Raw genomic sequence first — 13,281 nt, 5'->3', positions numbered from 1 at the left:
TTCCTTTCTTGATTGATGAATGAGGTTTTTTGGGGATCTGCTGACCATAAATTTGGGTGGAGATTCATTCACTCAATAGAGTCTAAGCATTGACATCAAGCACTATCCTAGGCACTGGGAATTCAGCTTTGAAAAAAACAGAATATGTCTTGTCTTCTTGGAGCCTCCACCTTAGGAATTTCCGCGCAGGCTGGAGAAGGTGGTTTCTTTTGTCTCCTTCATTGGCAGGCAGGTTCTTTACCACTAGCGCCACCTGGGAAGCCTTCCACCTTGGGTGGTCTTGACAAAAGTTGCCCCCCAGAAGGCAGCATTAAAGCTGAACTTTGAAAAATGGCTAGGATTTTTGCACCCAGAGATAATGAAGAAAGGGATTCTACAGGGCAGACACAGCAGAGCAGAGGTCTGGAAGCAGGGAGATGAGGGATGGGGGACCAGCTATTCTTTGTGACTGGAGCCGAGGGGTAGGTGTGGAACCCAGAAGGGTTGTCACCAAGTCACTGAGGTGACACCAGAGTGAGTTCTCTGTCCTTTCCTGTCCTGGGATCCTAGGAGCTAGCAGGGGTTTCTGGACCCAGAGGGCTGTGCTTTAGAGGCTAATGGGAATTTGGGAACCTGATCTCTCTCTTTGGCTAGCCCTGAATGATAAACAGGAAGGAGCCAGATCTAAAGGGAACACATTTATTTCATCTAAGCAAACATTTACTAAGCACCACTTCTGTGCCAAGCACTGCAGTCAGTTTAGGGTCCGACACGATATTGGAGAGGAAAATAAGTCCTAGGTGCTGTCCCCCAGAGAACCTCATGGGCTGCCAGGGGAGGAGTGGCTGGGGGCTTGCTGAGCTACAAGAGAAGGGTGGAGTGCTATGAGCTTGCTGGAGGAGGGGAGTTCTCAGAAGGCAGGATGGGGAGGTTGTGTGGAAGGCAGGCTTTTGTGCCAGACCTTGGAAGCTTCTAGGCATCATACAGTTGGTGGTCATTTCAAAGACTAAATGAGGGAGAGTCAACGCCTGCCTGGCTGGCCCTGTCGCTTAGCTCTGAGCCCCAGACGGTAACCCCTCCCTTCACTCACAGGGTGGCAAGATTGTCGTGAGGGTTAGAGCTAGCATGGGTGCCTGTTGACACTGACCCAACTTCAGGACTGGTTGATATGAAATTTATAATACAATTAGGAAGGGGACCACCAACAGCAAAGGCTAACCTGGATGGAGGAGAGGCCTCCCAGGAGATATGAGCTGGTTCTTAAAGATCTCATCAGATCAGAGCTTTGGAAGGACATTTAGAGCATCACGAAGGGCCACCTCACCTGCCTTGGAGACAGAGGCTAGTGGAGCTGTTAACTGGACCACCTCTCCCACTGCCACCAGGGCTCTGGTCCCATCATCGCACCAAAGATGAAGGGCTCCAGAGGCCTGGCCCTGCCCGCCTGAGTCTCCTGTCCCTCCAGCAGAACCCTGACTTCCGTTTGTAATTGCCTATAGGTGGAATTAATTAGATACTCTCATTCTAACAACTCACAGGGGTGGTATATTTTTTCTCTAAATGCAGATATTCTTTTGAGGGCTGTGTCTTCCTTTATCTTTTACAGAAAATCACTAAATTAAAAGAATTGCCTTTTAAAATTGCAGATTAAAGAGAAACTTAATTAGAAGGAATGAAAGCAGTTGTGTTTGGAGCTTTTGTTCTTAACATTTTTTTTTCCCTTGTGCTGCTGAATCACTGCACTTGGAGTTTGTATATTTTTATTTTAGGTGGAATGATTTGCCTAATTAAGCCTGTCATTCATCACCACCTGTTCCCTCTAAAATATATGCCTATATTATTAAGCTTGCAAGCGAATGTATAAATTAATTCAGTGGGGAATTGCAGTGTTGACTGGGATGTTATTAGGTTTTATCCAATTTATCTGGTATGAAAACCGATATATTTCCCCAGTAAAATGAAACAACAGCTCATTAAGTTTCTTCATTCAGTCATTCTTTGAGCACCTATTATTTTGTGGTTATGTACTAAGGATGGGGGGATGGGGGCAAATACGGTGTAGCCCCTGCTCTTGAGGGGCTCATGGGGAGACAAACAAAGAAACTGGCCATTAGGGTACCATAGGCTGAGATCAGAAAACTAAGATCATGGCATTCGGTCCCATCACTTTATGGCAAATAGATGGGGAAACAATGGAAACAGTGAGAGACTTTATTTTCTTGGGCTCCAAAATCACTGCAGATGGTGACTGCAGCCATGAAATTAATACACTTGTTCCTTGGGAGAAAAGCTGTGATCAACCTAAACAGCATATTAAAAAGCAGAGACATTACTTTGCCAACAAAGGTCCGTCTAGTCAAAGCTATGGTTTTTCCAGTAGTCATGTATGGATGTGAGAGTTGGACTATAAAGAAAGCTGAGCACTGAAGAATTGATGCTTTTGAATTGTGGTGTTGGAGAAGACTCTCAAGAGTCTCTTGGACTGCAAGGAGATCCAATCAGTTGATCCTAAAGGAAGTCAGTCCTGAACATTCGTTGGAAGCACTGATGCTGAAGCTGAACCTCCAATACTTTGGCTACTTGATGCAAAGAACTGACTCACTGGAAAAGACCCTGATGCTGGGAGAGATTGAAGGCCAGAGAAGGGGTCGATAGAGGATGAGATGGTTGGATGGCATCACCGACTCAATGGACATGAGTTTGAGTAAGCTCCAGGAGTTGGTGATAGATAGGGAAGCCTGGCTTGCTGCAGTCCATGGAGTCACAAAGAGTCAGACGTGACTGAGCGACTGAACTGAGCTGAACTGAGGCTGAGATCAAGGTGAGTCTGGGAAGGGGGTGAAGCCAGGGAGGGCTTCCTGGAAGAGGTGACTCCTAAAGAACAAGTGGAGTCAGGTGGATGAGGAGAAAGGCAAGAGTCCTGATGATTCACACAAAGAAAATAGCCTGGAAGGCGGTATGGTGAGACCTGAGACTAGATAGGTTGCCAGGTCATTGGTCTTAAGAACCTGTATTCCTTCCATGATCGTGTTGCATGCTCCATGCCTCTTCTCACCTTCTGGGCCAGGAGGTGTGTAGTAGGATTTTACACTGACAGAAATTCCCAGATTACGATTTAGCCAGTGGAGCACCCAGATTGTCCAAGGTGAAAGTGCCTTACAGTTCATCTGGTCTCTCACTCTTATCTGCCTGTGGCAGAACTAACCCTAGAACCTCGTCTCCCACCCACCCCTTCCCACACCCCCCCTCTGCTACCCCTGGGGCACCGTTCACAACTTGGGTCCAGAGGCCTGCTGCATGTCCTGTCTCCATTCTCTCCATTCCCCACAACCAGAAAGTTAGCAGATGGGAGGCTTCCTGGGAAAGTGCACACTGGTCCTGTTCTCCCTGACCCCACCTCTCACTCCATCATGCCCCAATCTCCAGGAGTCTTCCCTGACTTGCCCTGCAAGTAGTCAAGTCCTGTTGGAGTCACCTCCCACATCCCTGCCATCATTGAGGGATTCAGCCTCCATCACCTTCCCTATCTCTCTGCCTCCAGGGTCACCCCTAAACCCTCTCTCCATCAGCAGTCAGAGAGGTCTTTAAAGCCCAGTGTGAAGGATGGCATTCCTTGATTCAACCCACGCATAGGATCAAGTCCCAGCTCTTTAGAAAGGTGACCAGGCCCTCACCTGTCTACCTGATCCCAGTTCTTGCCCCTGCACAACGTCACCCATCCAGGGCTTTGCAAGTTAGGTGGCTGAGGTCAGAACCTGCCTCATCTCTCCCTCACACCCCCTCCCAGGACATGTACCCCATTTGATCAGTTGCCCTGAGGACTGGTGTGGTTCCCTGAGAGCTGACTGGGGATCTGGGCTACTGGGAAGCCGGGGGAAGGCCCGTGGTGACATGTGTGTGGGGGCCCCAGCTCTGAACATCACCCCTTTATCACCACTGTGAAAGCTCAGCTTGTCAGCCGGATGGAGGAGGATGTTTGTTTCTCAGACATCCCACCCCAGGACCTAGATGGGCCTTGAGGTCATTGCCACCTCGCTGTCTGTCCCCGTGGTTGGACACAGGACAGAACTGTAGCCAGAGAAGAGGGCAGGGAGCCCCAGGCGGGTCCTCACTCTACCCCAGTCCTGGCATCACAGGCTGTGGGCGTCTGGAGGTTGGGGCTTGGCCTCTGCTGTGTTTTCTCACGGAGCTTAGGGTTTTCTGTGAGCCTTCTTCACCTGGACTTTCCAGCCCCATCCTCCAACGCTCAGGCCGAAAGCCGGTAGTGACCTTGACCCTCTGTCTCTCCTTCCATTCCGAAGACATACACAAGTCCGATTCTCAGTCACTTCCATCCACCTCTCCAGTGCCAGCCCGTCCTACAGGAGCTTCCTCACTGCTCGGCCTTGCTCCTCGTCCATCTCTCTCTCTGTCTTTGATTAACAAACTTGGTTTTTTAAGAGTAGTCCTAGGTTCACAGCAAAATTGAGATGAAATTATGGAGAGTTCCCATAGACGCACAGCCTTCGTCCCTTTTCTGCCCAGCAGTCCTGTTAAAGAGTACCAGGTCGAAAGCTTTCCCCATCAGAAGTCAGAATGGCTCTTCATTTCTCCCAGAATAAAACCAAAGTCCTTCCCAGGGTCCACAAAACCCCCAACCACATGGCCCTGCTCCCTCCCACTCCCCTGGGCCTCAAATCCCACCCAATTCAATCCACTCCAGTTGCCCTGGGCTGTGTTGTTTCTCAGTCACCCTCAGCCCGTTCCTAAAGTCAAGGGCCTTGAATTTGTTCTTCCTTCTCCCCAGAATGTCCTTCCCTCAGATGTCCACGCTGCTCGGCACCTTTCTTCCAGGCCTTTATTCAGATGCTGTCCTTTGAGAGGCCTGCCTTTTCCTGCTTTCCTTTTCTGCAGAGCACTTAGCCCCAGCTGGCGTGCTGTGGATCTGACTTACTTTACTTGTTGTCTCTCAGACCCTGAACTCCAGTAGGGGGGATTTCTGTTTTGCTCAGTGCTGTTTCCCCAACCACGAACCATGCCTGGCCCACGGGAACAAGAGTCTAGCAGGGACAGCCTGCCAGACCCCGCCGCAGTCATGAGAGTGACCAAACACGTGGTCCAACCTGTCTCAAGCCTTCCGTTGGCAGGAACCCCCCTCCCCGCTGTTTTCCGTAATGATTAATAGAGAAGCCTGTCTCAGAGGGATGGAAATGCTTCGCCGCCCTGATGGAGGATCTGGCTCCGTGGCAGAGATGCACAACAAGTTCATTCACCTTCCTCGTTGGTCCCTAGACCGCACATTACCACTGTCAGGGCAGGAGTTTCCCACCACCTTCCGTGAGCATGAGGTTGATTGCTGTGTAGCTGGGGTCGGAGGACGGCTCTCCACGTCCGTGCTTGCTGGCTGGGGCTGGGGAGATTTCTACCATTGTGTGTCTGTGGGCCTGTAGCTGCATGTGGCCTCGGGTACATGGTTCCGCAGGCCCTGGCCCAGTTTACTCAGCACTTAGTATATGCTGGGCCAATCAAATGTCGTCCCTCATCGGATTCCCACAGCAGTTGGTACAGTAGGAAATAGGGCTTCGGAGAAGTGGAGTGGCTTAGCCAAGGCACACAGCAGGTCATGACCAACTTCAGAGGGGGACTCAGCATAGTTCGGAGGCTTCTGTGAAGTACTTAGTACGTGTCCACATTGAGTAGGCATGATAATAGTAATGAAAGCAAACCTTTATGATAGCATGTACCGAGTACAGACTAACTACACGCCAGGCGCTCTGCTGAGATGGCTATTCACCCCCTGGCAGACTCCTCACAACAGCCCGATGAGTTGGGTACGGTCATCATAACTAGTTTCCAGATGAGGCAATCAAAGTCCAGAGACATGACTTGAGACTACTAGTCTCAACCAACACTTCTGGCAACTCCGGTTTTGTTTGTTTATTTTTAAAATACTTATTTAGTTGCAGCATGCAGAATCTTTCATTGTGGCACAGGAGCTTCAGAGTACTTGGGCTCAGTAGTTGCAGAATGCAGGCTTAGTTCCCCTGAGGAATGTGGGAAACTTAGTTCCCTGACCAGGGATCAAACCTGCATCCCCTGCATTAGAAGGTGAATTCTTAACCACTGGACCACCAGGGTTGTCCTGGGAACTCCAGTTTTAGCTCAGTATTTTCCACTCTTTGTGGGGTGTCTCCAGGGTCCTGCCCTCCAAAGGTACCTCCCCAGCCCATGGGGTGAAGGATGCTCCTGCAGGTCCAGGACTGGAAGGAAGGCACATTGTAGGGCCCATCCCACTGTGCTGGGCACTGCTCCAACCTGGACTAGGGGGCTAGTCCAGGATGGGGCTGGCTGTGTGGAGGGCCCACGCGGTGGGGTGAGTATAGAGGAGCAGATGGCTGTGACGCAACACACCCCTCGATTGGAATTCTCTGGTTGTCCCAGGAGAAAGGGGGCAGATGTAGCCAGTGCAGCCCTAGGTGGGGGGGTGGGTGGGGATGGAGGAGGAGAGGAGCCACTTGGAGGCAGGTTTTTGGCACAAAATAAAGAAAACCTTTGCCCCTGACAACTGTCTAGGGAGCAGAGCCCCCTCTGGGAGTACCGTGTCCCCTTTGATGGAGGTTGTGGGAGGGTTCCTTTGGGGATAAGGCTGAGCTCAGTGGCCTCTGGAGATTCAACCAGCCACTCGATTGCACCATCTGATTGTGACGGCTCCTCACATCCTGGTTTAGAAAGCCCACAACTTTTGAGCCATGTTTGTTCATTGCCTGGAACTCTTCTGCCTGCAAATTGTAAATCATCAACCAACCCTGCTGACTTCCTGGCCCCAGTATGTGCCGCCAGTAACTTGTTGGGCTGAGCTCTGGATAACCGGGTAACCATGCTCTTTCTTTCTTCCCCACAGCCCAGTTTAATGGCAGTGAGAAGCGGCAGTCATCCCCCTCACCTTCCCGGGACCGGCGGCGCCAGCTTCGAGCTCCCGGAGGGGGCTTCAAGCCCATCAAACATGGGAGCCCTGAGTTCTGTGGGATCCTGGGAGAGAGAGTGGATCCTGCTGTGCCACTGGAGAAGCAAATGTAAGTCCTCAGGGAGCAAAGCTCAGTCTCAGTGACCAGTTCACAGAGTCACTGTAGATGCTCATAGAAGGCCGAGGCCACTGTCAAGTCTGTCCAGTCAGGATTAAAGCACACCTCTCCTGATTCCTGGACCTGTGCTTCCTCTCTGTCCTCTGTATCACCTGCCTGCCTTCGGATGGCTAGTAGGAAGGACAGTGAGATCATCCACATGGTGTTCTCCTTACTTTTGTATCCTCCTTTCTAGTTTCATCATGCAGCAAGTGAGCTTTTATAAAGCCAAATGCATATTAAACCCTCCTGCGTGATTGCATATTAGCTTTATTTTATAGCAGGAGTGATGTTTTTGCCCCACATCCCTGGAAGCTCAGATGGTAAAGAATCTGCCTGCCATACAGGACCCAGGTTCGATCCCTGGATTGGGAAGATCCCCTGGAGAAGAGAATAGCCACCCACTCCAGTACTCTGGCCTGGAGAATTCCACGGACAGCCTGGCAGGCTATAGTCTATGGGGTCCCAAAGAGTCGACCACGACTAACTAACACATACACATGCTAAATCCTGCTGCCTATTAGCTTTATTTATAGCAGGAGGGATCTTTTTGCCCCACATCTGCTTGATCTTAGTTGGGCAAGACCTTGGCACTCTTGATTTGGGTTCCCCCCAGTGTTCCCAGCTTTAATCAGCATCTGAGTCCCATCCCTGCTGCCCCTTGCCCCCTGCTTCTCCACAACACTCCGGTCAGTGTTGTCTCCATCTCCTTGACCAAGATGGTCATCTTCTTTCCCTGCTGGGGTCTCGAGTCCCTGCTCTGCTCTGAAACCTCCCATGGCTCCCCATCGCCTCCAGGATAAAATCCCACCTCCCAAAATGGCCACTCGCTCTGTGAATTGCCCCCAGACTGCTTTTTCAGTTCTCATCGTTCCACATACCTGCCCTAGAGTAAGTTTCTCCAGGAACTTAACAAAGCACATCCTGGATCCCATGCTTATACCATCAGGTGTATCACCGTCTTCACAAGTGAATGTGGGATAAGTGGGGTTATCATCTTATTGCAAAATGAGAAAATCAGGACCCCAAGAGATGTGGAGCCTTGGCTAGGATCTCCTGGCTCAGAGTGCTGAGGCAGGATTCGAATTCCGTGACTCGACCCCACACCCTCCTCTCACTTCCCTCTTGTATGCAATTTTCCCTCACCCTTAGCACTTGGCCGGCACAGAGTGGGCACTCAGTAAGGCCAAGAGATTAGCTGACACCCAGCGGGTTCCTTGTGAGACCTCGTCGAGTGCATCGTGTACTATATTAGTCTCCACCCAGGGGATTCTGGTCTCGCCCAGCCGGCAGCACATCCCTCACAGGAAATGCTCCCTTGCCGAGCAGGATGCAGAGTTTTCCGAATGATGTCATGTGCTCGTGTGCCCTTTTTAAGCATGTGCTACAGCCTCCTTTGTGGCAGCCCTGCGCCTGCTGCACAGCACGCGGGTGGAGCGGGAGGGGTGGGCTCCCAGCAGGTGTTGTGTTAGTCGCTTACATCTCACAGCCACACAGATTGGGTGGCAGGTTTTGCTTATTTCTGATCAGTCTGTGCACTTTTTAATCAACAAACAAAATATAATCCAGAGAAGCCTGGGAGCTATTCAGCGTGCATCCTGACCCAGGTCTGCCTGGGGTCAGCGGCCCAGCCTCCCCTCTGCCCACACCCGGATGGAACTCCATGAGCCCCGTGAGGGCAGGCCTGCCTTTCCTTTCCCGTTCCCACCCAAAAGGCCCTCAGCCAAATCCAGAGTCATGGCTGGCTTTTCCTCCCCATCATCTCATCTCCCTGGGATTATTCCAGCCTGCTAGAGGCCTTCCTCATCACCCAAGAGGTAGGGTGGTGGGCTTAGGTAAGATCCCACTTCCAGCAGAGCCTGAGGACCCAGGACCCCGGCCAAGAGGTTCACTGTATCCCACCCAGGCTGATGCTGCCTCTGAATTTAGTAGGCACTTCCAATTCCCAGCTTCTCCCTGCCCAGTGCGGGGGAGAGGGAAGGTGGGCACACTGAGCAGGTGCCCCAGTCTTAGAGGGTTGTCAGGAATGGGCAGTCACACTTCTGCCCAGGCACCCAAACTACTCACTGGCCCTCCTAGGACAGTGGAAAGGCTGCTCAGGTACTAAGGGGCGACAGCTCCCCAGCCTCCTAGAGGCAGCCCACTGCCTGCTCCATTCTGCATTATTATTACCATCAGCACATAAACATGTCCTAGTCATGAACTTGGTGGTATTGTTCAGTCGCTCAGTCATGTCCAACTCTTTGTGACCCCATGGACTGCAGCACTCCAGGCTTCCCTGTCCTTCACCTGGAAGGATATTTCCTGGAGCTTGCTCAAACTCATGTCTACTGAATCAATGATGCCATCCAACCATCTCATCCTCTGTCACCCCCTTCTCCTGCCCTCAATCTTTCCCAGCATCAGGGTTTTTTCTAGTGAGTCAGCTCTTTGCATCAGGTGGCCAAAGTTTTGGAGCTTCAGTTTCACCATCAGTCCTTCCAGTGAATATTCAAGCTTGATTTCCTTTAGGATTGACTGGTTTGATCTCCTTGCTGTCCAAGGGACTTTCTAGAGTCTTCTCCAGCACCACAGTTCTAAAACATCAATTCTTAGGTGCTCAGCCTTCTTTATGAACTTCTTAAAACAAATAAATAAGTAAATCTCGACTAGACATCCCCATCTGACTCCAGCCCCTGTTGGGAACATAACCTCCATGAGGGCAGGAACTTGTCTGGGTCACCATTGCGTGCCCAGTGCCTAGATTGGTGCCTGGCACATAATAGGTGCTCAGTGAATAGGTAGCTGTGGCCTCAGTGAACAAAGTCCCCAAAGAGCTGTCAGTGCATTCGTTCTCCCTTCCATTACCTCCCATTCTCTCACACACCCCAATCTGCTTCCCTTTTCTGCTCGGGTAACCAGCTGACCTCTTCTGACCCCTGTGGCAGGCAGCACATTAGACGGCTCCCTCCTTCTAAGATGCTCTCTGCTCCCAGTTTTCCTCTGCCTCCCCCACCGGCTCCTCACCTCAAGCTGACCTGAAGGTTGTACTGTCCAGGGCTCAGTTTCCAGCTACATGCTCTCCCTGGGTAGTCTTCTCAGGATGCTGGTGGTGAGTCACCAGTTCGCATCCCCAACCCACACCTCTCCCAGAACTCCTAACTCCTATGGCCAGCTGCCTTCTTGGCATCTCCACTTGGCTGACGAATGGGCATCTTAAATTTAACATGTTCAAAACCGGACTCCTGATCTCCTGGACACCCGTTCCTCCCCAGTTTGCCCACATTCCCCACTCCACCCCAACAGCATCACATCTACCACATTGCTCAAGCCACAGTCCTGAAGTCATCCTGATTCCTTTTTTGGCGTCACACCAGCATCTAGTGCATTACTAACTGCCAGTTTTCCATCCAAAATACATCCCAAACCATCCATTCCTGTCATCTCAGGGCCTCCCATCTGGACCACTGCAGAAGCCCTCCTCTCCTGTCTCCTGCTTCACTTCCGCTCTGGCCATTCTTCAGGGTAGCCTGGCTAACCTTTTGTAAAATCATCCAGAGCAAGCATCTCTTAACATCTCTATTTAAAACTCTCATTGCCTTCCCTATGCTTAAAATGAAATCAGACTTCTTCCTGTGGCCCACACGGCCTCGGGGAACTGGGCCCCACCTCCTGTTCACCCTCATCCTGTCCCACTTCCCACAGTCACAGCACTGAACCATTCTTGCTGCCTTTTTGCTCCGTGAACACCCCAAGCTCATTCCTGCTTCTGGACCTTTGCACTTGGTGCTGCCTCTGCAGTGACCGTGTCTTCTTTGGCTCTTCACGTGATTGACTCCTTCTCAGTGCAGATTCTCAGGTCAAATGTCATCTCCTTGGGTTTGCCCCCTGTCCATTCATTCCATAGTAGGCACCTCTCCCACCCCAGTCACTGCTTTATCACAAACCCAGTATTCCTATATAGCAGTTGTCACTATCTGAAATTGTTTCCTGAATCTGTTGGTTGACTCTCTATCTGCCTGCATCAGCCCTTTGAGAACAAGGATATAGTAAGTGGTGAGGAAATAATTGGATGATCTCATGGGTGTTGGATGGACTGGGTGGTGATAGTTGAGTCTTCTTAATTCCCATGGTTCAGGCCTGAGTGGCCAGCTCTACAAAGTCCAGTGCATCCCGAAGATGGCCTCCTGCCTTGGTTTCTCTTTTCAGTTCAGGCAGGTCCTCCTTAGGCCCAGGGGTTGCCAGCCAGGCCCATCCTGTCTCCTGGCAGACATCCTCATCCTGATAGTCTGCCCTCTCCCCATCCCCAGTTGAGTGTCCTTTGCCTCTTCTCTCCCCAACTCCTCCTGTTTCTCCTTTGATCCTCGACCCCAAGTCCCCTGCCTTTCTCTACATGTGGAACAGCTGGAGCAGCTGGGGAAGGAACCAGCAGCTCATCCCGTTTACCCACCAGGGATCACCCTTAACGAGGATCCAGACCCCCAGGCCCATCTGCCACTGCCTCCCTTAGAGGAGGAGCACTTGTCCTGTGCTCCGGGAGTCGGACTCAGGCAGCGCCTCCCTGGAGACTACTTCTTGGCCTTCCCTGAGGATGGCTCTGCTTCAAATAGCTGAAACTTGCGTGGCTAGTAAAACAGCATTTTGTCAGCTCACTGGGGCTGTGTTACGCAGGTGAAATTTCCTGGAAAACAACCTTGGCAAAACTGTTAACTCTCATCTCTAAAGTCAGCTCCATCCTTGTCTAACCACGTTTCCCAGTTACACTCACGTATCTTTTCTTAAACATAAACTGGCCCGTCACGTCTCTGGGAGTGTTTTAATTATGGCAACCCGTGCAGTTCCCAGCGTCACATCCTCTTAATTTCTGTGTAAGTGCAGACAGGAAGGCGGGTCTGCAGGGTACACTTCCCCTTGCCTTTTCCCTCAGCGAGTTCCCCTCCAGATGTCCAGCCCCAGGTCTGAGCTGTGAGCGGTCACCTCTTGGGCGATCAGTGACTCTGTCACAAGCTCATTGGATGGGGATACTCACGTCTCTCTCACTCTGCAATCCTTGCTTTCCTAGAGCTGGTTGAGTTGGTTTTTTGTTTTTTTTTTTTTTGGTTATAATTAAGTCACCTTCACTGCTTCTAACTGTTTAGAACACTGCCTTATACATGGCAGAACGTGCAGAGAAAGGCAGTGTGATGCTTTTCTCCATGCAGGATGTCTGTACCAGAACTCTCAAGGGTACTGTTCACAGGGCACTCCTGGGCCAGGTCCCAGAGGCAGACTCCTCCACACACCTGGGGGAGGTATAAAATTAAAATGCAGTCCACACAGCAGCAGCCTGAAATACTGGTAGTTGGGGAAGTGACCTTTGGCTGTCTGCAAGTTCACTTCTCTTTTGGCTGATGCTGGTAGCTGCCAGTAGCTGAAACTCACCCCACTGCAGGCTCTCCATCAGCCCTTCAATGCATCTTTCTGTTTAATCCTCACAACCCCAAAACAGGAATAGAGGGACCGTAACTTAGGAAACTGAGGTGCACCCAGATTTAGCCTCTTGCCCCAGACTCCCAACTAGCCAGTGGCAGAGCCAGGTCTGTGCCTCTGCAGCCAAAGTATGATCTATTCTTGACCACTGGCACCTCTGGTTCCCTTCCTAACCACATCTCTGGCCATCTTCCCACTGATCCGATCCCTCAGAGACCATAATGTAAGTAAGCGGAGACCTGTTCTGAGTACACCTACTGACCAGCGTCCTAGGATCTTCACTCTGCACTGAAATTCTACCTTCAACTCTTCCAGTCTTGAAAACCCACGTCCCCCTTTTGTCTTGCACTCAGGGCTTTAGCCAGGCATCTGCCACGGCACCCCTCCCATGTGATTTTGCCGCTCACCACGTGCTGCCCAGAAGCAGAACTGCTGGGATTCCCACGTGCCCGGTCCATGCCAGATGCACTTGGCGGGAGCACTGGTTTAGCCACCCCACCCCACCGCCTGCTTTCCTGAGTGACGAGCACCACCCTCTGTCCTGCAGATGTCGCAGAGCCAGCACGCGTCCCTCCTGTCAGCTCCGTCTGATGGTTTCCGTGTCTCTCAGAGAAACCAGAGTCCCCACATCACTTTGTGCACAAGGCCCCCAACCCAGCCCTGCCACGGGGCCTCTTAGGCCTCAGCGCCCACACTGCCTCACTCTAGCCATCACTGGCCTTCTTGTTGTTTCCAAAACGTGCCAGGCATCCTG

At 51.4% G+C, this 13,281-nt stretch overlaps 1 protein-coding gene across 1 annotated transcript in view; it reads left to right on the top strand.

Annotated features, from left to right (window-relative positions):
- SHB (SH2 domain containing adaptor protein B) overlaps positions 1-13,281 on the top strand; it is a 141,182-nt gene that overhangs the window by 101,273 nt on the left and 26,628 nt on the right. The window contains exon 4 of the mRNA XM_055427087.2: positions 6,860-7,031. Coding sequence (XP_055283062.1) covers positions 6,860-7,031 — 172 coding nt within the window. The remainder of the gene's footprint in view (positions 1-6,859; positions 7,032-13,281) is intronic.

The sequence above is a fragment of the Moschus berezovskii genome, chromosome 7, assembly GCF_049115385.1.
Source record: "Moschus berezovskii isolate FMDL1 chromosome 7, NW_MosBer_1.0, whole genome shotgun sequence".
Taxonomy (NCBI): domain Eukaryota; kingdom Metazoa; phylum Chordata; class Mammalia; order Artiodactyla; family Moschidae; genus Moschus; species Moschus berezovskii.
Note: the sequence above shows the minus strand (reverse complement) of the source record. Positions and strands in the feature narration are given on the sequence as shown.